Source organism: Mustela nivalis, assembly GCF_964662115.1.
Source record: "Mustela nivalis genome assembly, chromosome: 3".
In the NCBI taxonomy this organism is placed as follows: Eukaryota; Metazoa; Chordata; class Mammalia; order Carnivora; family Mustelidae; genus Mustela; species Mustela nivalis.
This window is the reverse complement of record NC_139022.1, coordinates 174242608-174269695: the sequence shown is the minus strand read 5'-3', so window position 1 is coordinate 174269695 and position 27088 is coordinate 174242608. Positions and strand designations below refer to the sequence as shown.

The 27088-nt window shown below is 40.7% G+C and overlaps 1 protein-coding gene across 1 annotated transcript; it reads right to left on the bottom strand.

Moving 5' to 3' along the window:
• Positions 1–15534: 15534 nt before the first annotated feature.
• LOC309860816 (uncharacterized protein) lies at positions 15535–17536 on the bottom strand. The gene is made up of 4 exons (XM_082723261.1): positions 17515–17536; positions 16267–16437; positions 16061–16143; positions 15535–15614 (listed from the first exon to the last, which is right to left on the bottom strand). Exons 1-4 carry the CDS (start codon positions 17531–17533, stop codon positions 15564–15566), a joined length of 324 nt encoding a protein of 107 aa, XP_082579387.1. The 5' UTR covers positions 17534–17536; the 3' UTR covers positions 15535–15563.
• Positions 17537–27088: the final 9552 nt, after the last annotated feature.

Sequence of the window (27088 nt, the reverse complement as noted above, 5' to 3'; positions counted from 1 at the left end):
CGCGTGGTTCCGGGAGGGCTGGCGGTGCTGACGCAAAAATCACTCCTGGGTCAGCCCACCTGTACCCCATCGGTGTTTTCCTGGGATGGTGGTCTATCAGGAACAGAGAAGATTATTAGAAAGCTCAGACATCATTTAGGGCCACTTAGGAAGGCAAATGGTCACATCCTGGCTCCAAAATGATGCTGGAGGTTGACAGGGGTCTATAAAGAAAGCTGGGATCAGATGACAAAACAGGTAAGCAGCAGGTACCCCTGCACTGTAATCCAGGAGCTATCATGATCCAAGTTCATGTTCTCTCTCCCTGGATAGGTATGGATATATACATATATCTGCATATACACACACTCACAGATTTTATATATAGAATATACAAATATATGTTTGTGTATTCCCCCAGACACGTGTGTGTATAAGTTTATATACATGTGATTACGAGATGAGCATTTAAGTAACAACTTTACAAAAAAACCAAGGCTTAGATTGTTATTTTAGTTTGTGCAAGATTCCACAGACATTAATTAAGTGCACAATGAGAATTAACTCTATCAACTATCTACCTATCAACTATTTTCTATCTATCTAGTCTATAAACTATCTTTCTATCTATCTATCTATCTATCAACTATCTATCAACTATCTACCTATCTATCTAATCTATCTATCATCTATCAGTTTACATATCCTTCTTTCTTATTCAGTTGTCATCATCTGCCTTGTTTCCACAATCTAGAGTAGTGCCTGCTCAGGTTAAGCTCTCAATACGTTGTGCTGACCAAACTGCCCTCTGACAACCCAGGGCCTGTGTTCTTCTACCACATCCCCACACCTCACCAGAAGAGGGGGCTCCCATCATTTCTGCCCCAGGTTTCTCATCCTAATTGCAGCATTTCCATCTAAGGATAGGAGGTGATGGAACTGCTATGCTCCTGCCCTGGAAAAGGCAGGAATCCATGTAAATAAATTCTTGCTTCTGACCCTTGCTGATCCGGACCTTGAAGGGGCAGGACTAGCAAGAAGATGGATGGCAGAAGAAAAGTGTGAGAGAGAAGGAAATGCTGTCTGGGCTACTTAATAGACATGATCCACTGAAGAACATACACTATAAAAAAATCAAGGATGGCTGTAAATCAATTACTTTGCAATCAGAATTTTCCTTGACCTTGGAGAGGCAGGGACTCATTAGGAAGATGGAATACAGAAGAAATGATTAATAATAGTGCCTGCTGGGGTGCCTGGGTGGCTCAGTGGGTTAAGCCTCTGCCTTCAGCTCAGGTCATGATCTCAGGGTCCTGGGATTGAGCCCCACATTGGGCTCGCTGTTCAACGGGGACCCTGCTTCCCCCTCTCTCTCTGCCTACTTGTGATCTCTCTCTGTCAAATAAATAAATAAAATTTAAAAAAAAAGAATCATCACAAAGATGAAAAGTTAACTAGCACACACTGTGGTAAGGGGTGGGAGCCAGATTAAGTAACAAAGCAGGAAACCCTAATCCTTTACATCAGGAATCAGGGAACTTTTTCTATATAGAGTAAGAGTAAATATTATCAGTTTTGTGGACCACATAGATCTCTGTTGCATGTGTATATGTATTTTGACAACTCTTTAAAATGTAAATATCATCCTAAAAAATGTAAATATCATCCTTAGCACTAACTGCAAAATGACAGACCCTATCATGTACTTTTTCTAGTAGCAATAGTCATTATTATCTGATGCTATCATTCAATGTCTATGTCACTATCAATGGTTAATATTTAGATGTGGAAGCTTTAATGAGGAAAAAAATGCTTGCTTTTTTCATTGTCTTGATACATATAGAAACAGAGTAAAAATATTTATAAATTCATATGAGGCTCCTATCTGAATACAAATAAAAATAATATGGATTTTAAGTAGGATACGGTAATCTCATCTAGGGATAGATTTTTATCTTTTCCAACTCATTCAAAAATACTGCCCATAAAATTTCCTTCACAAAGGTCAGAGGTAGGGCAAGTCTTGGTTCCCAGAACAAGTTGGGAGCTAAGAATAAGGAGGAGCCATAGTTTCTTCGTTCCCTTGAGTTTGATTAAGTTTGTGCCTGATGTGAGAATATCCCTGCTAGAATGAACACGTTGTTGTTACTCTATGAGTGAAACCTACAGTGCAGAGTCTGGTCTGTGCCTGCTGATGGGTGTAACACAAAAGCTATCTTGAAAATACAATCAATTCTCATGCCAACATCCTTCAGTTCACTTGGCAGTTAGGAACCCAAAGAATGCATGTGGATCTGTGACACCATAATGGATTGGATTCTGAGTCTGTATGATTATTGAATGGATCCCTAGCAGATGTGTCTGCTGAACTAAGATGTGTGTATGTTACTTTTCTCCTTTAATCCATGCATCACGTGTCAGGGTTTTTCAGCTCTGGCTCTGATACAGAATTGCTACAACTTCACCTAAGGAGCTCATCTCCCTGTAGATACACTTCCATTAAACTGAATCCAAATTTTCACTTGAATAAATACAATTGAATCGATCCACAGTGAAGAAAAACTATGAATATAGCAAAGAAACCCAGTATAATGAGATCAACAGCAGCTTGGCAACTTAACTGTTATTCAGGTTTTTAATGATAACAGAATAAATCCAGAATACACATTGCAAAACTCTGCGGGAATAAAGATCCATTTCTGGATTTGAACTTTTTATGTGTCTACTGAGTCCATGATGTTTACATCTTTTGCCTTGGAATTTTTCTTTTTCTGTAGCTGATTTTCATAGAACATAATTTTTATTGAATGCACAGTTGTGGGATAGAGATTTTTTTTGTTCCTCTAGGGTCTCTGAGATTATGATCATATGTGGACATGAACTTCCTGTGTTCAGAAATAGACTTTGCAAAAATCCTGCCAATTTGCACCCAGAGAGATTCTCATAAAAAAAAAAATTTTTTTTGTAGATATCTTGTTTACTAAGAGCTTCGATATCATTATGATAATCACAAATCTAACTAACATTAGTCATTAGGATGATTCTACAAATATAATTCCAAAAACATCTCAGAGATCACCTCTATTATGACATATATGCCAAAATGTCATATTTCAAATGTCAGTTGAATAGTTATTTTTATAGGATAAGTTATTTTTGGCAAATAGCTAATACTATCGCTAATATTTTCAGCCTCATTAGTTAAAACATAATTTAAATATATTCATTTTAATACGTGTGGGTGAAATAAGTCTACATAGGAGAAAAACATGCAAATACTTTCAACATGTAAAGCAGTTAAGTTCAAATAAGTAAATCTAAAATGTAGAAACTTCTTTCTTTTTTTTTTTTTAATTTTAATTTATTTATTTGACAGACAGAAATCACAAGTGGGCAGAGAGGCAGGCAGAGAGAGAGGGAAGCAGGCTCCCCGTCGAGCAGAAAGCCCAATGTGGGGCTTGATCCTAGGACCCTGGGGTCATGGCCTGAGCCAAAGGCAGAGGCTTTAACCCACTGAGCCACCCAGGCACCCCTAGAAACTTCTTTCTTAAACCAGGTATCCTTTCTGACATTCTTTAGCATGTATATGACACATACTTTTCTCAGATGTCCAGATCTAGATTCCAACAACTGAGTCATCGTTCGGTCTCTCTCCAGCCAAATTAGGCAATTTTGGTAATTCTCTTTTTTCCTCCATTCTGTTGACACCACTCTTGTCAGTTAGATCATTATTCTCTCGCACATATGTTATTTCAAAAACCGTCTCAGCAATCTTTATTCTCCTGACTGATTCAACCTCAATTCACACAGCATACTGCCGTAACTTCCTCCATGTTCCCTTTAGTCATTAGACATTTTTGGAACGTTGTCTAATTACAAAGCTCCATCCTTCTCAGGCAGAATAAGTGGGCCATGCAAAGTGCTTGCTACCTACATCTCCCCCTTCTATGAAAGCTGGGGGAGTGCACCTTATCCCTAAACTTTTAATTAAGAGACACGTAGAGATCTGTGTGCTCACTGGTGGCCCAGCTCTCTTTTCAGACATGGATGAGTCAAGGTTTTTCTGTCTCAGAAAAAGGCTGACCATGTCAACCTGGGTGACATTGCCCCCAAGGAGATGAAAATAAGTGGGGAGCAAAAAACATTTTTTTCATGACTCCAGAGCCCCCTTTTCATTTTTATTTAACTAAACAACTTTTTAAAAAAAGATTTTACCAGAACTAGGAGAATTTGCTTCTAATGATTTTTTTTTTTTTTTAACAGAACAAGGAGTCCTTTAATATGTGCAGTAAACACACATACATGATACAGTTCCTTCCCTAGAAAACCCTACATTCCAATGTGGTCGTATTATTAATAAGCAGTAACGTGAATAAGTAATATCCTAATTTTATTTTTTATTGTTATTTTTAAGGCAAAAACATCTTTACATGTAAAGTTTCAAGATTAATGGAACAATCAGTGAATAAAGGAATAATTAACTGAGATTAATGATAGTTACTATTTGAATATCAATGATGGATCTGTTGTCAGGCTGAAATTCTTAATCTCATGTTTCCTTTTGAGCTACAAAATAACCATATAGGTATGTAGTAGTGTCATTATTCTACAGCTGAGGAAAGTAGCACATGGAAATCCCAAATGGTTTATCAGGGGTCAAAGAATTAATGTTTGAAAGTTAAGATGGTCTCTTTGATTTGAGACTTTTTAATCTTACCTGATAATGCCCCCGAAATATAACCTATTAAAACTACTAAAAATAGAGTCCAGCATCTTAACTATGTTAAGAGTGAATGCATCCATGTGGTCCAGGGAGAGGAAGCTTCCCAGAGTGTGTCTTTCCCATAGGGCGCATTATGATGAATGTCAAAATCATGGTAAGAAACTTGGTCTGTCATTGAAATCTAATTCTGTGGGCAAACAGAAATTTGTTTTCAGGGACTGTGTATACAAACTATCAACTATTTATATCCATAATGCCAAACATTTATGTTGTGTCAACAATGCATAATTTAGCAGTTATGGGTTCACCAGTGCTGCCCGTTAGTCCCCGTTAGATCAGCACACACTAAAAGGCAATCACACTTCTGTGCTAGCCGCACTCAGACTAGGCTCTGCTCAGGGTGAGTCATCCACACAAATGCATGCAGAGGTGGCCCAGGAGAGCTGCCAGGCTGCTGCTCAAGGAGGAGTCAGCATGTCACCAGAGCCTCCTTCCACTTGGCTCAGATGACACCATCACCTGCTCTGTGCTGCACGGACTAGTGTCCTGGGCATTGCTGACCACTGAGCATGTGTGTCATGCCAGCATATTCTTAGGAAATATCTACACACAAGCAGGGACTGTGGTGAGGGCTTCTTTTCCTGAAGGCTCAGCAACTGGGATGAAAGACGTGGAGAAGTTTTTGAATTTCACAGAGCCTTCACCACTGAGACATCCTGATCAACTATTTTCTCTCTTCACTTTGACACTGACTTGAGTCATGGCCTATTCACAGGGTAGGTGCCTCAGAAAAATCTGCATTATACCTGCAAATCTCTACGTAAGGCTCAGAGGGTGCTTACATTATTTTTTTCTTCTTTGGAATCAATAGAGCACCATTTTTATTTCTCCCGATGGCTTAGGGACATTCGAAGCATCCTCAGGACTTTCCATCTAAGTACTAGTCTATGGCTCTGATTGAAAATCTTCTTACTTTAAGGAGTCAAAAAAAATGGCTCATTAAAAAATACACTTGCTGAAAGTCACATTTGGGGTTTCTCAGCAAAGCAAGAGGGAGGAAATTGATGTTCTCACATCATCATTTTTAACTCACATGTCACTCTCTTTGATTTTATTGTAATTCAACTTTTCCCATCAACATGTAATATTTGATTAAGTGAATAAAGGAATTCATTGCATGTGAGTAAATGACTACATGTGAGTAAATGACTAGCTCTTTGGGGGCTTTGAGCTTATATGTTATCTACATTAAAATAAACTATGTCAGTTGCATAAAGTGGTAAAACAAAACTTCTGAGAAAATAAGCTTAGCATAGTCTTTTATTCTTGAGTCCATTTTCCACTCTTTTCAGATTAGCTTGGGGTAAATTAATTAAGTCTGTATCCTGCTGGGCAAAGTCTTTTCCTGATTATTCTCTCTGCTCCCCTCTTTTCCTATTGTCATAGAAAGGCCTCAGGACCGAAAATAGCTACTAATTATTTTCCACCTTTACCCCCACTGTTCAAAGCAGTGCAGGATGTTTTGACTGTGACATTACCACTGAGCTCATTAAAGCCACACAGAATGAATGAACTCACAAGAGCAAAGACTTTATTGAGTTAAAGATATAAATAGCATCAAGCGCAAACAAGAAAACAAATAATTACATGGAAAATGTTACCCACTCCATTTTAATTATGGAAGAGGAAAAAAACAATGCTGATGAGTGCCATGCAGAGCGTGACACCTGTTCCGGTGGTTACAGGCACACACATCCTTTGCTGCCTTTTTGTAGTCAGCACTGTTAGGAGTGAGTTAGACCATCAGGTAGTCAGGGGCCGGGGTCCCGCACAAGAAAATATGGAGTCAGGACAGCTAAGATCAAACAGCACTGATATCCTGTTTGCAGCTTAGACAGGACCGCACGGACATTCTGCTTTGCAGAATTTACAGAAATGATTTAAGCAAAATGTCTTAAAATAAGACAATGAACCACAAAGCATTTGTCAATATCACAGGCAAGGGGCAGTTTAGATGTAAGGCCCCAAATGTCAGTCACAAAAGACCATCAGACATGGACATGAACCTAATAGTAGACAGATATGTAACCAAAGCCCTGATTGGCATGACTCAGCACACCCTGATTGCTTAAGAATGTTCTTCAGAAGAGCTCATAGAACCCCCTAAGCTTAGGAACTCCAAGAGCAACTCTCTCGGGCCATGTTCCTCTCCAGGAATGTTAATAGCCTTGTTCAATAAACGCTGCTTTGCTGCCCACCACTGTCCATCTGGTCTACCTCTTCATCCTTCTAAGTGTTGAGACTAAGAATGCAGGCACTAAGGGGACACAAACTTCTGAAATAGTGCCACTAGCCATTGCTCCACTCTTGGCTCCCATGCCCAGTCCCAAAGGAAACTAAAGTTAATCAAGAACTTGAGTAAAAAATAGGCTAGCTTCATCCGGCACCTGTGTTGGTGGAACGTTTTGAAGATTTGAGATTCCAGAACCATTTGCTATCCAAACTGTACCCAAGAACAGCCACCTGCCTCTACATTGAGAAGTTTACCCCCTGAGTGAAAAATTAGTTCCCAAGGAAATAGATACTCCTCATCTTGAAAAAGAAAGAGAGAAAATGAGAAAAAACAAACTAATCACCAACAACATGTAAAAATGGAAATCGGCTGAGTGGCTTGCAACAGGGACTCTTTTGTGCTGTGAAAATAGAACAAAACTATCTTTTCTGGGTGGTTTTAATGTGCAGACTGTGAATTCATTAGCGTATGTCCTGAATGATCAACCTATCATTATTTTTATAGTAGAATTTACAAAACAATTTTGGATTTACAACAGATGTCTATATAAATGAGATAAAAAAGACAAGTGTTTGGGGCACCTGGAGGGCTCATTTGGTGAAGTATCTGCTCATGACTCAGGTCATGATCTCAGGGTCCTGGGATTGAGCTCCATGTCAGGCTCCCTGCTCTGGGGAGAATCTGTTTCTCCCTCTGCCTTTCTCCCTGGCTTATGCTCTCTGTTGCAAAGAAAGGAACAAAGAAAGAAAGAAAGGAAGGAAGAAAGACAGACAAATGTTTAGTCCTGTTACAGAAGAAGAAATCAAGGCATAGAAACTTCAGTTAATTACATAAAGTCACTGGCTGATAATACACACTTAGTCCTTAAACGACAAGGGGTTAGGTTTGCAACCCCCCAGCACAGCCAAAACTCTGTGTCTAATTTTTGACTTGCCCCAAACTTAATAGCCTGCTGTTACCTGGAGCCTGAACAATAACAGAAATAGTTGATGAACATATTTGGTATATGTGGTATATGCTGTATTCTTAGAATAAAATAAATGAGAAAGAAGAAAATGTTATTAAGAAAATTGTAAGGAAAAGGAAATACATTTATAGATCTCTACTGTATTTGTTGGAAAAAAAGAAGTTGCATATAAGTGAACCTGTGCTGTTGAACCCCGTGTTGTTCCAAGGTTAACTGTGGTCAGTGTGATGTTTCATTTTATGTGTTAACTTGTGTTAACTTTATTGCAGGTTTTTCTGTGATAGTGTGTTTTGGATGAGATTAACATTTAAGTTGGTAGATTGAGTGAAGGGGTCTCTCTCTCTGTCTCTGTCTCTGTCGCTCTCCCCTGCCATGAAGGTATATATACATATATATGTTTCTTTTCTAGAGAACTTCAATACAGTTATTTTCTCTGAATTAGCAACATTTTTATTTATAATTAGCATTAAAATTACATTGTTTGGGATTTTACAAGGTCAAACACTGGGTGAACAAAGTTAAATGCACATATGTCTGGTTTTTGTTATACAGAGAAGAATTGTATATCATGTACTGTATGGTTTCTGTCATTTATAAAGAAAGAGAATAATCTCTGAGACCAGCGTTTTTCAATACTTTCATTTTCATTAGCTCTAAATAAATTTTGAAAAACAATTGTCCACTCAAAACACTAGCATATAAACATTAAACATTTGTTAAATACTTTTAAGTATTTGCCAAGAATATATATTTATTTTATTGTGTGTTGTGTATGGAGATTAAATCTATTTTCACCAAACTATTGGAAGTGCAAGTTTACATCATTCTTTAAAGGAAAATGCAAGTATCAGTTATACTGACAAGAAGTCTTTTTTGTGTCTGCTAAATCAGACTTACATCATTTCAGAAAATAACCTCAGTTCATGCTTTATTTTTAATAAACATGGTAATAGTTACAAGATAGCTTTGTCACCTCTGAATTCTGTGAGGACAGATGATTCATAGATGATAGACAAATGATAGACAACAGATAGATAGATAGGAAGATAGTAGAGACACAGAGGTTCGTGTGATTTTTTTTTTTTTTTTTTGGCCGGGCCATATAAGGTTTGACACCTCAGTCTTTCTGAGAAGTTTCCCTTCTTTGCTCTCCTGTGAAGTGCATCCTTAGTAGTGGAAATTGTAGGTGACATCTGAGATGGGTGCCCAGAGCTTTGCCCTCAAAGGAGGAAGAAGGGATGAGGGGGATGGCTGCCTTGCTCTGTAGGGTGGGGACAGCACAGTAATGAAAGGGGAGGAGAGAGAGAAGCAACAGCCGACCACATGGTACTCAGGCACAGCAGGTGCAGCACACAGCACATGGGGATGGAGGGACTAGAAACATAAAATGGTTTGTAATACCTCTGCCTGCCCAAGCCATTGCATCAATTGCGGAAGTATGGACACCTCACTGGGACAGCCGTTCTTCTTGACCAGTGTCACCAAAGAGTGTGCTCCTGAAATCTGCAAGGTGCTCCACAAAATAAGGGTCACAGGGCCAAAACCAGCCGCATATTACAAAAAAGCAATGGAAAAGCTCTATTGTGCAGAAAGTACAAAGAGAAGGGTTTTTATATACTGACGCTAAACTAAATGAGACTGCTGGAAAGAAAATTACAGGCTAGCTTCTTTCTGTACATAAATACAAAAATCTTAAAGGAAGTATTAGCAAACCAAGGTCAACAAGTTAAAAAGAAAAAGCATAAAGCCAATTTAAGTTTACAGCAGGAATTCAAGTTTGGCTTAATGATCAAAAAACAAAAAATATAATTAGTAATAAGAGATTAAAGGAAAAATATGAATATCTCACTAGATGAAGAATTAGCATCTTGTAAAATTCCATTTGTGTCATAATGAAAGCCTTTGCCAAGTGTGAGTAAAAACAAATGTGTCACAGAAGTTTATGTAACTCAGAAAATGTATAATCCTTATATAAACAGTATACAGGAAAAACAAGGACAGTTATCAAACTCCTGAGGTATTGTTATAATATTGATAGCAAGAATAAAAACAAAATAAAACAAACAAACAAAAAACTATGGGTCACTTCCATGTATAAATCCAGAAGCAGAAATTTTCAAATATTGGTAAATGGAATCTAGAAATGCAGATAAAATTAAACATTATGATTAGCTCAGACTTTTTCCAGGAATTGTAGAATGTCTTAACATTTAAAAGTTTAATGTTGGGTGCCTGGGTGGCTCAGTCAGTTGAGCATTTCCCTTTGGTTCAGGTCCTGATTCCAGAGTCCTAGAATCCAGTCCTGCATCTGGCTTCTGGACCAGTGGGGAGTCTGCTTCCACTTCTGACCCTCCCCCCTCTCATGCTTTCTCTCTCTCACCCTCTCTCTCTCACATAAATAAATAAAATCTTAGAATATTTTAAAAAGTTCATTTTCTCATATTAACTAATTAAATGAGTAAACTTAAAAGATCACCTGAGAATATGTAGAAATATAAGATTCAGCAACCATTCAAGATAGCTCAACTTTTGGGGGTGCCTGGGTCGCTCAGTTGGTTAAGTATCTGTTTTCAGCTCAGATCGTGATCTCAGGGTCCTGGGATCAAACCCCACATGGGGGGGGGCGTCCTGCTCAACAAATAGCCTACTTCTTCCTTTCCCTCTGCCTCTCCCACTGCTCATGCTCACTCTCTCTCTTTCAAATAAATAAATAATCTATTTTAAAAAGTACAAAAAAGGATTGCTCAACTTTTTAACAACTAGGAATATTAAAGAACTTCTTAAATTATAATTCTATGACCACCAAAAACTAAAATAAATGGTATTCATAGCATTAAGCCATCAAAGTGATTCTCATTAATTTTAAAATTGGAAACATCTCTATTCTTCAATAATGTGTCTGGAGTTCTTAACCTATACCATAAGATTAGAAAAAGAAAGAGATATAAGCTTGGTTAATTACAGAAAATATATTTGGCTAAACATAGAAAAATTTTAGAATATAAACAGACTATTAGGGTAAATAAGCATTTAAAGCCGTGAATTTTGGCTGTATGATTAATACAGAAAAGGAAATACCATTCCTAATCATCTGAAATTAGGAAATTGAAAATAATTTAACAAACGCACTCAGAATTATTACCAAATTCTTCAGAAGGAAGCAAAATATAAACATGTATAAGACCTTTATATATAAAAATTATAAAGTTTTGTAAAGTATTAGAAGTCTAGAATAAATTAATGGAGACATATACCATTTTCATGGATGAGAAGATTTAGTATTTTAATGTCATTATTGTCTCTATATGAATATACAAATTAAATGAAAATCAATGAAATCTTAGAAGAATTTTCCACATAACATACCCTTTCTAAAACTCATTAGATGGAAAAATATATCCAATATAATTTTATAAGGTAGTATGGACAGCTTGGTTATCCTTCTAGTTCTTAAGTGATATTATAAAGTGATATTGTTAGAGAAAATAGTAGAAACATTCTGTCTATGATGAAAATCTGGTATATGAGAGAGATTGCATCTTGAACCTGAGAGGAAATGAAGAAATACTTCAAAGATAGCACTAGGTATCCCCTACAAACATAGAACATAGGACAAATAAAGGAAAAAATAAATTAGATGGATACCTCACACTACTCTTAAAATTAGTTCCAGATACATTGAAATCATAAATTTCAGATTTTCAGAATTTCAGAAATTTCTTAAAGTCATACATTTCACGTAAATGTGAAATAAGTATAACTTTTACTAGAAAATTTTAAAATCTTACAGAATTTTACAGAATTTTGAAAATAAAGTCATAAAGTCATACACTTCACAGAAATGTGAAATAAGTTTAACTTTTACTAGAAAATTTTAAAAGATTATCTTTATGACCTCAAGGGAAGTATATCTTAAGTTATGACATAGAGTTGAGGATTTGTATCCTAAAGGTAAATTTTGATAACATGACTCTTAAAATTAATTCGGTTTCTGAAAAAAAATACTGTAGATGGAATTAAAGAGAAAATCACAGACTGGGAGAAGATATAAGAAATAATAGTGTAGAAGGTTAGTATCAAGAATATATTAAGACTTTAAACAATGAAAAAGAGATCTGACAATACAAGCATTTTTTCTTGTAAAAGTTAACATGAAATGCACCATTAACATGAAAAACTGCTCATCCTCACTAGGAATCAGATAAATAAAATGCAACAAATCAATGAGCTATTTCAGACCCATCATATTATCAAAGTTAAAAGATGCTATAACTTTTAGTAAGGACATGTGGAAAAAAGAAAACTTAAGTATTACTTGTGGAAGGATCAGTAGGTAAAAAGCAAATCTGGGAGTAATTTGGCCATCAATTCCCATTGCCATGCATGCTAAATATTAAACAAAAATTCAGTATCTAGAAATCCATCTTTGAGGTGGAGCGAGAAGAGAAAAAATAAAGCAAGTAAGACCCTTGTTGTCACTATTTTTGGTTGTTAAACACAGGCAAGTGAGGAATATTTTCTCTCCACTACCCTATGGTCATACCGTTTCAGACTATAGTTTTTTTGCATTTAAATTCCATTAGCCAGCATATAGTGTATCATTAGTTTCAGATGTAGTGTTCCATAATCCATCAGTTGCATAGAACACCCAGTGTTCATCCCATCACGTGCCCTCCTTAAACCCATCACCCCGTTACCCCATCGTCTCACCCATTTCCCCTCCAGCAACCCTCACTTTGTTTCCTAGAGTTAAGACTATCTCATGGTTTTTCTCCCTCTCTGACTTCCCATTCAGTTTTCCCTTCATCCCCTACGATCCTCTGTGCTGTTTCTTATGTTCCACGCAGCAGTGAAACCACGCGATAACTCTCTTTCTCTGATGGACTTTTTTCACTCAGAATAATATGCTCTAGTTCCATCCGACAATTGCACTACTAGGTATTTACCCCAAAGATACAGAATATAAGTAGTTTTTAAAATGGAAAAGCCATTATACTTCACAGTGTTCAGAAAAATGTTCCCCTTTTTGGTAACTTCAAAGGAAAAAGCCCAAAATTATGAAACACACAAAGTTGCAACAATGGTAAATATGCTATTTTCCCCACTCACTTGCCCTTGAAGTGTTTTGAGAAGGTGCTTGAAGGTTGCACGCCACCTGCATCACAGACATAGTCCTTTTGGAATCGATTTTGTATCTTGTATTGTCATTGGAAAGCTGAGGAATATGAGATGGGCCACTCCCTGCCTTAATGAATGTACCTGTCATCAGTGAAAATATGTTTTTGTGTTAAGATCTTGAGCCAAAAGCTCAATTTCTGAAACATTTCGTATACTATTTTGCTAGCTGAAAATAGAGCTTTTGTTTGTTCTCTGCGTTGTTACATCTCCTGTGCCAAAGACTTGATACCTGAGAAGCGTCACAAAGCGGACGGTTCTTCTACGTTTATGAGTGACCCATTTCCCTGTGTATTACATGAATCCTATAAAAAGCATGCATTGCGAGGAAAACACCAAACAAAACCATACAAAACAAAACCGGACAAAAGCCCTGACTTTCTGAGAACATGTTCGTTTTCTTTCCTATAGCTGCTGAGGGATTCACTTCTCCTAGAAGCTCCTGAGAAGCAGAGACTCCTTCATAATTGCCTGTCTGAAGGATGGCAGGTCAAAGTGGTTTTCATCAGGCTCCACTGAGCATTGGCTGACGTTCACCTGTGGGTGTTTTCCGTCCCCTGGCCTTCTGAACCACATGCATGAGCAGCCCCCCAGACAGCCTGTCATCAGAGGAAGACCCAGAGTGGGAATGGAGGCATGAGGAGTGCACACCTGAGATGAGTGTCTGTGAGCACAAGTTGAACGTGCATTTGCTTGAAACGGCCTGCTGAGCTTCTGGTTGAAGCCCATGGTGGGACAGGGGGCATCCTGTTCCCCTGTCTGGCCCGCACGCTTTCATCAGTGCAGTGACTCAGCGCGACTTTCCATGCAAGGTCATGACAATCAAGGTCATGGTCTCCATGCTTGCAGAGAAGATGGCTGAAAAAATGATACTGCTAACCTAGCCTGGGGCGGTGAGTGATTATGCTTGGCTGGAGCTGTCCGTCTTAAATGACAACCAATTTTGATCCCCTTTCTTGATGGGAATTGAAAAGAATGCATAATTATGAACTGCACAATTATGAATTAGGTCATTTTCTGTGTTTGTGTGACACTTTCATTTAAAAAATTTAAAATAATTTAAGGTGTTTAAGAGAAAGAAAATACAAGCCACGAACAGGGGAAACATATTTGGAAATCACATGTCTGACAAAAGACTTCTGCCCAGAACGTGTAAAGAACTCAGAAGAGTCAACAAGAAGAAATCAAGCTACCTAATTAGGCAGTGGGAGCAGCAGGCGAACAGATCGAGCTCCGAAGGAAGTCACATGGTTGACAAAACAAAGATACTCCACCTCCTTAGCCATGGGGATATGCGGGTTAACCCCCCACGGGATACCATGGCACAGCTGTCAGAAGGGCTAATCACAGGCAAACCAGCCTGGCCTATTCTTGCGGTTTAACTTCAAATCCAGGGCTCAGACTTTGGTCTTGGAAATAAAGACAGAGACTGTGACCCATTTGCAGTGCACTTACGTGACCTTTGGTCAAATCCCACCGTTGGGCAGAGCCAAATATGTGTGGGGATTATTTTATATGCCCACAGACGGACCTCCAATGAGTTGTATTTTCGCATATGCTAAGGTCTGTTTTAAGAAAAACCCAGTGAAACTCATAATTTTATATGCCATAGGGATGTTATTGGTCTGTCTGTCCTCGTCTCTGTCCATTTCCTTCCCAGGCACACACATAAGTCCACATCCAACCATACATGCTGTATATGAATATTTAAGAGCATACATGAAACAGAATAAAGGGCTAATTAGCTTCTTCTGTTGGTACAGATCCTAGAAAACATTTGGGGGCAACTAATGGCTTATTTGTGACAAAGGTTAGATACTGTTTAAAGGTAGCTCACGTTTTAAATAGAGGCGGTATAATTACCTTCTAAATCTTCCTGGAGAGCTGCGCCCTGCGTAATGAGGCCAGCAGAGAGACGAGGTAGCCTGTATCTTAGTAACTAAAACTCTGTCTTATCTGCATCTAATAACTTAAGATAATAAAGGCCAGGGAGTTAGTTTTGTGGGTTAATTAATGTTCCAGAGATGGAACTGTTTTTATTCTTCAGGAAAAGAGCATAAAGAAATGTCCTTAGCTAGTGAGAAACTCACTAAAAAGGTAGATTCTCAGATCTGATTGTCATCTTACACATAATAGACCTTCCTCTAAGGGATAAAGGACTTTTTGGTTTTACAGTGGAGAGCCAGGCAGGGGTTGAGTTTAGGTCAGTGAAACGGGAGGTAAGCAGGACCCAGGATGTCTACGTGTCTGTCTATCATCATCATCATCCATTATCTATCTGTCATCATCTTGTCTACCTATCTGTCCTAGCTACCTAATTCATCCATCCATTCATCCATTCAAGAGATTTAAAAGGTTTTGTGCTGAGTGGGGGATACATTGAAGAGGGTGAGGACAAGCCAAAGGTCCTGGCAGGAGAGGGGAGTTCATGTTGTCCCATACATGCTGTCCCTGGTTAGCATCTCAGCCAGCCCTTCCTGGAGCAAAAAGAAGAATAATAGTCTGAGAGTTTCTCCTCCCTCAAACCTGATCCAGTTTGGGGTGCCCATACTGAAATCCTCCTCGCACTTCTGGTAATACTTGGGATCTCCATCCCTATAGACAACCCCAACACCCTCCCCCTATCCCATTGTCACACACACACACACACACACACACACACACACACGTAAGCTTGGGAGACTTTTCCAAGAGTAGGATGGAATTTTAATGTATATCCGAGAACTCAGCAAATACAGTTTGTGGACATTTCTGACTGACTGAGGGACTGGTGAAGAATTCTAACAAATGTCCGTGGCAGGGCGCCCCGCCCTCACCTGCCATCCCCTGCACCGCTGCCGTGGGCACCACGCAGTAGACCTGGGGGCAGCTCAAGTCCCCCCATGCCCTCTGTCTGAATGAGGAGTGATAATGATCATTTCACCTCATGGTCTGGGGCTGCTTCTGCTCGGGGGGAGATAGAGGCCTTGACCTTGAGTGAGCTGTAGAACAATCTTTTCCGTAGACCTGAACGACACAGACCCATTGGTGACACCCACGTCACCACCCACCCAGCTGCTGGTTTGAAGCTGGAATGCGTCTGATTGCTTCCCCACAGCCTCCCGCACGGTCCTCTGGTGAGGCTTATACCAGGGCAAGCATGAAGAAGGGCATCTTCTCTTCGCGTGATCATTTCTAATGTGCGCTGTTCAGCTTCTGGACGACGACAGGGGACAGGTCTGTGGTCCACTTTTGCAGAGGTGCCATCATCTTTGAAAACCTTGGAGCATTTGAATGTGCATCCCAATCGTCTCCTCAGCTCTCCCTGTTAGGATAAATGTCTCTGTGGTAACTTCTCCAAAGCTTGCTTTTGTCCCCACCTGGGGCAAAGCATGGAAACATCTGAGTTCCTGAGGAAAGGAGAGTGTCTTGTAGTATTTTCTACAAGACGTACAGAAAGCAGAAGTAGCATTTATGTACACTGAGACACTGTTATGCTCTCATAAGGAAAAATTTACCATCACAAAAGCCATTTATCTTTTAAAGTCAGCAGAGGGAAAGAGCCTCCCTAGATTTCATCTTGTTCTGTACCACAGAATGTATGTTTTGTTTAAAAAGGATAAGATATGTTTTTGATCAAAATTACAGTCATTTCTTTTTCTTCTGTATAATTTGTGGTAATTACTGGTGAATAAATTCTTTTCTGAAACAAAGCATTGTGGGCTGTGGAACAGTTCAACTCTCAATGGTCAACTTTGAGGGAGCTTGGCGACTTTCACTTTTGGATGAAAGTTTAAAGCCGAGTCTTTGCTCATTTCTTTCATTTCCTGTACCTTTCCAAAGAATGTGTGTGTGTGTGTGTGTGTGTGGTGTGATGTATATGAGTTACGTGTTTGTGTACTTTGTGGTGTGTGCATATGTGTGTATGTTTTTGTTTTTTGTGTATGTTTTTGTTTTTGTTTCATGGGTATGGTTATGTGTGTGGTATCTGTGTGTTTTAGGTACGTGTTGTATGTGGTACGTGTTGTATGTATATGTTGAGTGTGGGTGTACGTGTTTTATGTATGTGTGTGTGGCATGTGTGTATGTAGTGTGTATCTATGCTGTGTGTGTGTGGTACGTTTCTGGTGTGTGTTTGCGGTGTGTGTCTACAATAGCTTTCCATTTAGTAAAACAAACATTTTGTTGCTTCTTTCTCTTAGTACAGACATCACTAGCAAAGGCTTCTTAATCTTCAATATTCATTAAATATGTTCCCAACTATTTCCCCAACTCAGGTTCAAAGCCTGATCGCTACATTATTACCAAAGGATTTCTTGAAATAGCTGGGCTTACAGACCCCAGCCAGAGTGACGCTCACAAACGCAGCTTAGTGCCCTGGTGTCAGTCACGACTCACCCAACTCTGCGTAGCCCATGCTGAGCTGGAACCTGCATGAAGTCTGCAGTCTGGGTAAATATGTACGGAAATGTGTCCTCTAAATAAAGACAATCTTGTTTAGCATATTTTGATTCTGCATCTGCTTAGTGAGGAATTATGCGAGTGGAAGAAGTTCGCTGTGTGGAATGGAAACTTGACCAATTCATAGAAACATTCAGAAGCGAGAACAAATTTTAAAGTGTTGACTGCTCGCGTGTCCCTTGAAGCCAACGATCTGACCCTCTGTCACAGAGGGCTTCTACTTAGAGTTACTCAAACAGATACTGACCTTACATATTGTGACTGGGTCAGCTGGCTTTTGCAACGAGGGTATGGATTCTAGAACTCTCTCCTCCCTCCTCCCTCCGTCCCTCCCACCTTTGTTCTCCATCCTCTCTCCCCTCCCCCTCTCCCTGGCCCACCCCCCTTCCTCACACACACATTCAATTTCTTTTCCCTTCAAGCACAGAAAGAAGTTTGCTGGGGCCAAGTGATATATAGCATCTTGTTGGAAAAATAAAGTGTATATAGACGATGACTAATGGCAGGGCAGGCACACATGAGGCAGAAAAAAATGTTGGAGATAAAGAATTTAAAAAATTAGATCTATTTAATAAAAAAAAAAAATCCTCCTTGCCATAGCTAAACAAATAGGAGTATCAAACAGTTGCAAAAAGCAAAGCTCATTTGTTCTATCTATTGGCAACATAAAACATAGCCAGCGTCAGTGAGCACAATTTATCCCACTGAGGAGAGAGAGATACGGCAGCTTCTAGTGGCTCTCTTTCCTTCACCATTTTTCTGTTACATCCTTTTTACTTGATTCTTCCAACTAATTTAGAAACGGAAAGGGCAAGAAGCAAAAGGAAAATTTCTTAATGAAAAGCAGGGGCATGACTTCATCATGAATAAATGCAGCATTTTCCTTAAAATCAAATATCTCAGAGCCATAATGCCTTCTTCTGGGGGTGAGGGGTGGGGCGGCGAGGGCCAGTGCTGGAGCTCCTCCTGGTGTGCACAGACCCTGTGGCCCAGCCCTCACAGCCGACGGAACCTTCCACAGGGCTGCTGACTAGGGGTATTGACATGTGAAGTCAGAGCTCTGGAGTTCCCTCAGAGCCGCCAGCATCTCTCTGATCTGTTTCCTCATCTGAAAGTCGGGATAATAAGATCTGTTCAGTGTCTGCCCCTGGAGTTAAATGACTCCACGTAACTTTGGGGGAAAAAGTTTTTTTTTTTGTGAGGTGTGTTGCAGGCTGCTCTGTGTCCAATGTCATTTGTTGAAGCCCTTGCCCCCATGTCGTATTTGGAGACAGAGCCTTGAGGAGGTGCTTCTGTTAAAAGGAGGCTCGTAGGGTGGGCCACCGTCCAGTCCAGTGGGTGTCCTTGTAAGAAGTCCTTGTCTGTCCACACAAGAGCCTCCGGACACGCACGGGCAGAGGGAAGACCGTGTGAGGAGCCAACGGGAGGGGCGTCTGCTCACCGAGGAGAAACCACACCTGCAAACACTGTGATCTTGGACTTCCAGCCTCTGGGGCTGCGAACCAATGAAGCTCTGTGGTTAAGCCGCCCCGTCTGGGATGGTCGGTCATGGCAGCCTGAGCAGATGGGGAGAGGTTGTGCGTTGTTATACAAACATGACTGATGCTTGAAAAACATGCACACCTGATGGGTCACACGGGTGCTTAGGGACTTTGGTGCCCCCTTCTGATCCGGGTGAAACACACCCCGCTTTCCTAAGCCATCCTGACTTCTGATGAGTGGGATTTGCTCAGAGGAGAGGCACCATTTCCCATCTTCGGTTGCCTGTCCTCCCCACGTAGTACCCACCAGCACATCATCTGGCCCCTAATTACCGAACACCGATTTTATAAACGTTAGCCCTGGGATGGCAAACCTGCAGAAGACTGAGAGGAAATGAATATTTATGAATGCAAAGGGCAGAGGTTAACTATGCAAAAGAGCATCATTAAATATCTTCTCCCTTAAAGCATTAAATATTGTGTGGGTATTTTATACTTTGTGAAAATGTTTAAAATGTCAATATTTATACTGCACAGTGCTAAAAAGAATACAAAAAATTACGATTTTTTCACTATGCAATACTAATTTAAAAAACAGTGTCAAAATAAATTCATAATTATACCACTATGGAAATGTCTTTGCCCTTTGAACTCCCTAAACCACTAAAATGTGATCTATTTTTCATTTTTCTTGCTGCCTAAAAACATTTTAAAATTTAATCTTTGTTGTTTTTCAGAAGATGGCTGTCTTGGGCAGTGGATTTGGATCAGGAAAATGAGCCCCTTGCATCTCCTGTCTATGTTTCATTTCCACCCGTCGAGCCACTGACACCTGGCCCCTTCAATAACCACTGGAAATTAACTATGGAGTCTCCGAAATCGCAGGTTTGGGTTTAAATTCTGAGCTGAGAGCAAAATCTTTCCAAAGATTCCCTTCAACCTGGGAACTCCCACTGTGCCCAAAGGCAAGTGATTTATTTTTACCCTTTTTCCATACCCCCCTGCAGGAAATGCCTCCAGAAATTAATCTAAACTTTACTTTAAGATCCCAGTGCCAAAATGTCAAATAGTGCAGGTGTCCAGGAACGCCTTGTCAGTGATTTGGGAATGAAAATAAAATAACACAAAACAAAAACCTAGGTTGGCCCCAAGAGCTACTGGTTATCACAGATCTCTGGCTAGAGTTGCCTTTTCTTGGTCCAGGTCCCCAGAGCAGTAAGTTCCTGTCTCAGCCTTTGACTCGGGGCCATGTGTTAGGATTCTTTGCCTTTTGATGCTGAGATGCTGCAGGCACAAACCACCACATTGATGCCTGGAGTGTCCACCACCAGCATTCTCCAGGGCATCGGAAATGGCTTTTCCACAGAGAGGACCTCACGGAGAGTCTGATGAGCTCCAGTATGGGCAGTGCAGGGGGTCATGTGGGCACATGCAGATGGAACCATCAGAACGTGAAGAGTTGTCCGTCTCCATAAGGAGAGGGAGAACTTCGGTCCATCTTCACAAGCCAAGGTTGACCTCACTCATGGTTATTATTCACTGTCTTCTATGGTACACATCTAAGCTGACGCGTGACAGATGAGGCAGCTTCCCACCAGTAATCACTTAAGAGACATTTTCCCCCCAAGGGAAAACCAGTCATTGACAGGACAACTCATATTTTGTTTTGGCAGAAATGCGTGGCAATCTTATAGGAGCCAGGATTTTATTTTATTTATTTTTGGAAGATATTTATTTATTTTAGAGAGTGAGAGAGAGCACAGTTGGGGGGAAGGGCATAGGGGGAGGGAGAAAAGCAGACTCTTTGAAGATGTCAGAGCCCAGATGCTTAACTAACGGAGCCACCCAGGCAAAGAGCAAGAGGGCAAATAGCATGGCACACTGTGCTGTCTATTCCATGGAAAATTCCCAAGACACACATTTATTTTCTCACAGATTGTATCCTCAGGAAGCAGATGCTGAGTTGAAGTTTGGATAGGAGATACTTCCTGGAGATCAGCAACCAGGAGAAAGAAGGCAGGAAGCAAGCTGGGCAGAGGACAAAGTCCAACTTTTGATGCTAAACTCTTCTCTCTTCTCTCCTGGCAGGAGCTCCGGAGAGGGCCCTGCCCCTTGGAGTAAAGCAGAAACGCAGAAAGCCACGTGTGAAAAAGCTCTACATGGAAAAGCTACAGGAGAGGTCCTTTAGGTTGTCCCTGATGTCTTGCTGGGGACAAGTGTGATAGGTGGCACCAGTCCCGTGGGCTCTCACTACCTGTCACCAGCTTCAGAGAGACCATTCTCTGTTCCGGACCATTCACTGTTCAGGACCCCCTACCCCGCTGTCAAGCCGGCCTGGAGGACTGACTCTCAGGGACATCCTCCCAAAGGTGGGGTTGACACACACATTGACGTGGGTGTGTTTTGGAGAAGTTGAGTCTGTTTTCTGAATCCAGTGCTCTTCATCTGCATCCAAATGGCGTTCAACCACATCTCAGCTGAGATGAATTCCAAACTGTGTTGTATGTGACAGAAATTCTGTTTCTAGATCGATGTGCGGCTGAGTCACAGCCTCTGGTTTTCTCGCCCAGGGGCATCCCTCTGATGGACACTGCGGGTGTGGAGCAAGTGACTGCGCTGGAATTTTGCTAACTTGCACTCACCGGAATGTGAGGTCAAGCACTGGCCCAAGGTGGCTTGCTGGCTGATGAGGGGCTGGGCTGTCGGCCTCATCAACCTTGCCCCGCAGAGCCCGACTTATCTGCACCCGTTTCATCCATCTCTTCTCCGGGACGTGAAGTTCAGTTCCTCAGTTTCAACCCTGAGACTATTTAATTTCCACCAAACAAACAGAGCAAGGGACAGAATGTCCATCTCAATCGCCCCTTTGTGAATATGGAGACTCTGTTCAGGGTGGGGCACAGGTGCAGCGGGGGAGACAAGGAAGACAGAGCCGATGATTCCGGGGCAGTGAGTCAAAGAAACCGCAAGATCAAAGTGGGGTCTCTGCCTTCTGACAGCACCTCCTGGTTCGGGAGACTTTCCCCGCATGTGTCCGCAGGTTATGGTGCAATCTCGTCTCAACTAGAGGGAATGTTGCTTGTCTCTCAGGTGGCCTGGGAATCCCACATTCTTCCCCCTCCCCAGTCAAGCAGATTCCCTGAAGAGTTCATCCCTCCTCACCTTTTCATCACAACCTTGCTGGTCTGAACACACAGAGAGGTTTGGCAGAACAAAGGAAGATTCCCTTTGATCTTGGATGGGGACATGCCCTCCTTCTCTTGATGAGGGAATACAATTGCTGTTATCCATACAGTGTGCTGAGAGCCTAATCGACAGGTGTCTTAAGTTTCGGAGCCCCCATCAGACGCATTTCTGCAGAGAATTCATAGCCACGTTCCATGTACCAAGTACACATCTGATAAGGACCTTCAGTGGCCCTTCCAGGAATGGTGCTGACCTCTGGGGCTGCATTCTCCGGTTTCGCCCCACAGCTGCAAGACCGGTGAGGAGCTGTGGACTCACTTCATAATGGAGCGAAGAGGGCTGGATTCCTAAAGCCCAGCCCAGGCCTGGGGTTACCTGCTAGAAACCTGGTCTCACAGAGATTCCTGGGGGTTTGAAAAGATGTTGTCAAGTGTAGCCTTTGAGATAAATGCTTAGTCAAAAAGTCATTGTATTTAAGTTTAACAAAGTCTGTGGGATTGCAAATATATGCAAGTGTTTTGGTCACAGTTGCTTTTGAGAAAATGTCAGGTTTCTCGTAACACTGGGAAGTTACTGCCAGCCTTACTTCTCACGTGCAAGAAGACAAGCTCATCTACTAGGAAAGACACTCAGCCAGTAGACCTTTTATTTTATATGATATTGGGTTTCTAGTGCACTCAGTATATTAACTTTGACCTTGTACCTATAGAAAACGAGAGAGGAACAAGTTTACTGCTCCCCTGAGAGCTGCTACCCTTGAGGGCAGCGCAGTCACTGGGAGGTGGTCACTTAGATGTTGTGTCACTGACTTCTTTACTCCAAGGTGGTTCCACTTGCTGGACTTGAGCCCCGTTTTAATGGCGCTTATCTCCTTGGTCTCAGACAATCGCTGCCTCTGTCTCTACTCTGCAACTCACATATTGCCTGGTCTGCAGCAGGCGCCCAGTAAAGGTTTGCCAGGGAAGCTTGTGAGTCCGTTACCTGGAGTAGGACTTCCTGTTGTAAATTATTATGTATGATATGCCAAGTTCCTAGAGGTAATTTTCGGTGGAATAGCATTGGGTTCTCTACATCATGGTCTGATAACTCCACAAACAAAAATCAAAATAAAACACAGCTGGCATTTTCTTGGTAACTTAACTTGGCTATGCGTTCAGCCCAGTGGTTTTTAAATTAATCAACCAATAGGTATGGAGTAACATTTATGTGTAAGTGTCTGCACCTTAAAAATTCTTGTCCTGCTTACAAGGAAACTTGGAGAAAGAGGACATCAATCCCTCGAATCAACATAACTGTTTTATGACTGTAATGCATTACATGGGATTTTCTGTTCTTCCATTGGTAGGACAGAACTCAAAGACATTCAGGCAGATGAAGTGCTGGACCCTTGTTGCTTGCAGCTTCAAACAGAGGCCCCATCGCCCTCCCTTTTCCTACCAGAACTTTAACAAAACTCCTTAACCCCACAAGATCTTCATGCCTTTCTGGGTCATGCATGAATTTCACGGAAATGGGTGAACTGCAGTATTTCAGTGACTCGGTTGTTGGGATCAGACAAACAAAACACACTGAGCGCTGCGTATTCATTCTCAAGGCATCTGTTGATAGATCACTGTTGTGACTTCGTCATCATTTGAAGGAGTGAGAATTTAAACGGCTCCTCCAAGGCCCCTGACAGAGTCCCCCAGTCATCGAATGACACAGGACACAAGTCAGAATGTGACAGTCTGTGTGCTCGGGACAGATGGCGTTTGGCAGTGGAAGTAGGGTGCTCTGATCACCCTGTTCGGCACACGCAACTGGACACCTCCCTCAGCGTCCATATTGGAACTCCGTATTGATCTGCTGTCTACAAACCTGCTAGAAACTGGTGCAAAGGTTGGCTTTGTTTTAGGAGAATGATGGCATCCCAGATTTGACCCTGTTTTATTAAATCAAACACTATTCACTTTTTTAAAGCTTGCTTTTCATTAGAGATGTGAAAATACTTTTTATCATAGAAGTGTTAAGATAACTATTCTCCTATTAGTTCTCAAAAACTATATCTATCTTCCCAGATTCCATGTATCACACTAAATATACATCTACATGGAGGGTACGTACATATATCTTTATCTTTATGCATATGGTACAAACACACACACAGGTTCTGCCATTACAAGAAAGTGACTTAACTCTTCTGGACCTGGCTTTCTTCTAATCAAAGCTGTTGGACAAGACAACCTTTAAGATTTTATTTAGGTTTTACAGCCTGGGGTATATTAAAAGGAAAAGTGAAAAAGAGGAAGGGTGTTTAATACCTATGGTTATAAAACATCTCTACTCATTACACTTTCCTATGTTCAAAGAAAGAGATGCTAGTTGATACCATGTCCTTGCTAATTTTTTTCAGAGCTTGTAATTTAATATATTTGCATAAAATGAGGTGGGAAACCTGGCTCATCTCCCTTTACTTGTACTATAACTTAAGGAAGTTTTTGATTATTCTAAAAGACCCCAAGGCAGATGTTAAGAACAGATAACGAAAGCATACGGTAGAAAGACTGATTCATTTGTGGTCTCCCGGTCCTAACCCTCTTGTGAAAAACAAAAAAAAAAAATTTATGCAGTAGTTTTAAAATAATCCTTAACAATGCTAGAGTCTCTTAAGCCTTACACTATTTGATTTATCTTTAAAATCTCTTTCCAATTAAACACACTGATACTTGGAATTAAATAAAACCTCAGGGGGTAGGCAGTACTTTTCCTCTTAACATAATTTAAAATGCAGACACCTCACATTTGCCAGTGGCAAATGAAGTTTTCCTAAAATCAAATCCTCATATATATCTCCTCTTTCTTCAGAAAGAGAATCAGCACTGGGTGTTATACACAGCTCATGAATCATTGAACACTGCATCAGAAGAAAGGCAGGCAGGCAGGCAGGCAGGAGGCACATAATTCCATGAAACTCCTATGCAAGACTCAAGGACAATTAACATCAAGCGATTATCAAAAAGATAAGAGATAAAATGTGCTGGTGAGATGTAGAGAAAAGGGAACCCTTATAAGCGGTTGGTGGAAATGTACATTGGTAGAGCCCATGTGAAAAACCATATGATAGTTCCTCAAAAATCTACCAATAGGACTAGCATATGATCCACAATTCTACCTCTGGATATATACCAAAAAGAATTAAAATCAAGATCTCAAAGAAATATCTTCAGTCCCATGTTTATAGTGGCATTATTCACAGTAGCCAGCCATGGAAACAACCTAAAAGTCCTTCAGAAGCGATAAAGAAAATGTGATATGACACACACACACACACACACACACACACACACACACACACACAGGACTGTTGTTAAGTCATAAAAAGAATCCTGTCAGTTATAACAACGTGGATAGATTTGGATGGCATCAAGCTCACATAAGGCAAAAACAATTATTACGTAGATTCACTTACATGTGAAATTTTAAGAAAGAGAAAGGAAAATTTCACAGAAACAGAGAATAGGATGGGGGTTGTCAGGGGCTGGGGGAGGGGGCCAATAGGTGAGGCAGAGGTCAAAGCGTACACATGGTCAGTGAAAGGAAGAGTGTGTTCAGAGGATCTAGCGCACAGCGTGGGGACGATAGTTAATCGTGCAGCATTATATACTTGGAGGGGACTGGCTCTGGATCTCGAAGATTACACCACACACACGAAAAGAACGATTACCACCAAGAAATATAGATGTGAGCCTGGAAGCAGTGAGCACACAGAAGATCTCTCTTTGGAGACCTGCAGGAGATTTCAGAGCAGCAGACGCAGAAGCAATGATTTAGGATTCCCACCCTTCATCTTCCCGCCTCCAAACACAGTTCTTGGATGACTCTCAGAGCTGAAAATTTCAGTTTGCCTAACAGTCTCTTACTAGCTTTTATCAGTATAAATCTACATCATTACGAAATATTCCTCGACTCTCAGAAGAGGTTTATTTACAATTCAAACATTATTTTGCCTCATACCATTCTGGCAGGCTAGCAAGACTGTGCATTTTAGGGGCTCTGTCTACTCTCAAGTCTAGTTTTGCCAAAACATCCAAATGTGTAGAAGTATCTCCAGAAGAGGAGCGACATTTTCTTTGCGTTCACATCCCCAGAGATAAGCTAGTGCCTGGCCCAGAGCTGGTGGAGACCCATGCATCTCCGTGACAGTGGTCCTTGAAGATAAAGCCATGGGGTCCCACACTTTGGTGGTATCTCCTTTGTATCTGAATATGTGAATACAAAACCAAAAAAACCATCTAGACTTAAGAGCAAAGGTAAGTAACTACTCTTAAGCCTAAAATAAAAAGTTCTACCTCATCTATTTCCAAAGCACCTCCTCACAGTAGAAGGAGTATAAGTTAAGTATAAGTTATAAGTTAAGTCACGTGCTAAACATCTCCTTGATTCACAGGAAACGTGATGGCTAATTGCTCTCCCTGCACACTTTTCTCAAATTATGATTTTTGCACATTGCCATGCAAAGAAAACATGGCATTTGTCATCCATATTCTAGTTGCTCATCAAGTCCTCTCCGTCTGGGTGTTCAGGTGCCAAGAAATCTGGAGCTCCTGCCTTGGTTTCCTAGGAGTGACCTATGGAAAGCATTATCACATTTCCTGCAACAAAACTGGGGACAACATACAACAACTCAACATTGTGCCATGTCCAGGTGCAAGAGGATGTCCATGAGACGTGTTTTGGATGCTGATCATTGTTGTATCTGATTAATTTTGTTGATGCAGGAAATAAATGAAAGAATATTGTAAACTGGAACATCTCCCAAAACTTAGGATCCAGAAGATAATGTTACCATAAAATAAAAAGATCTA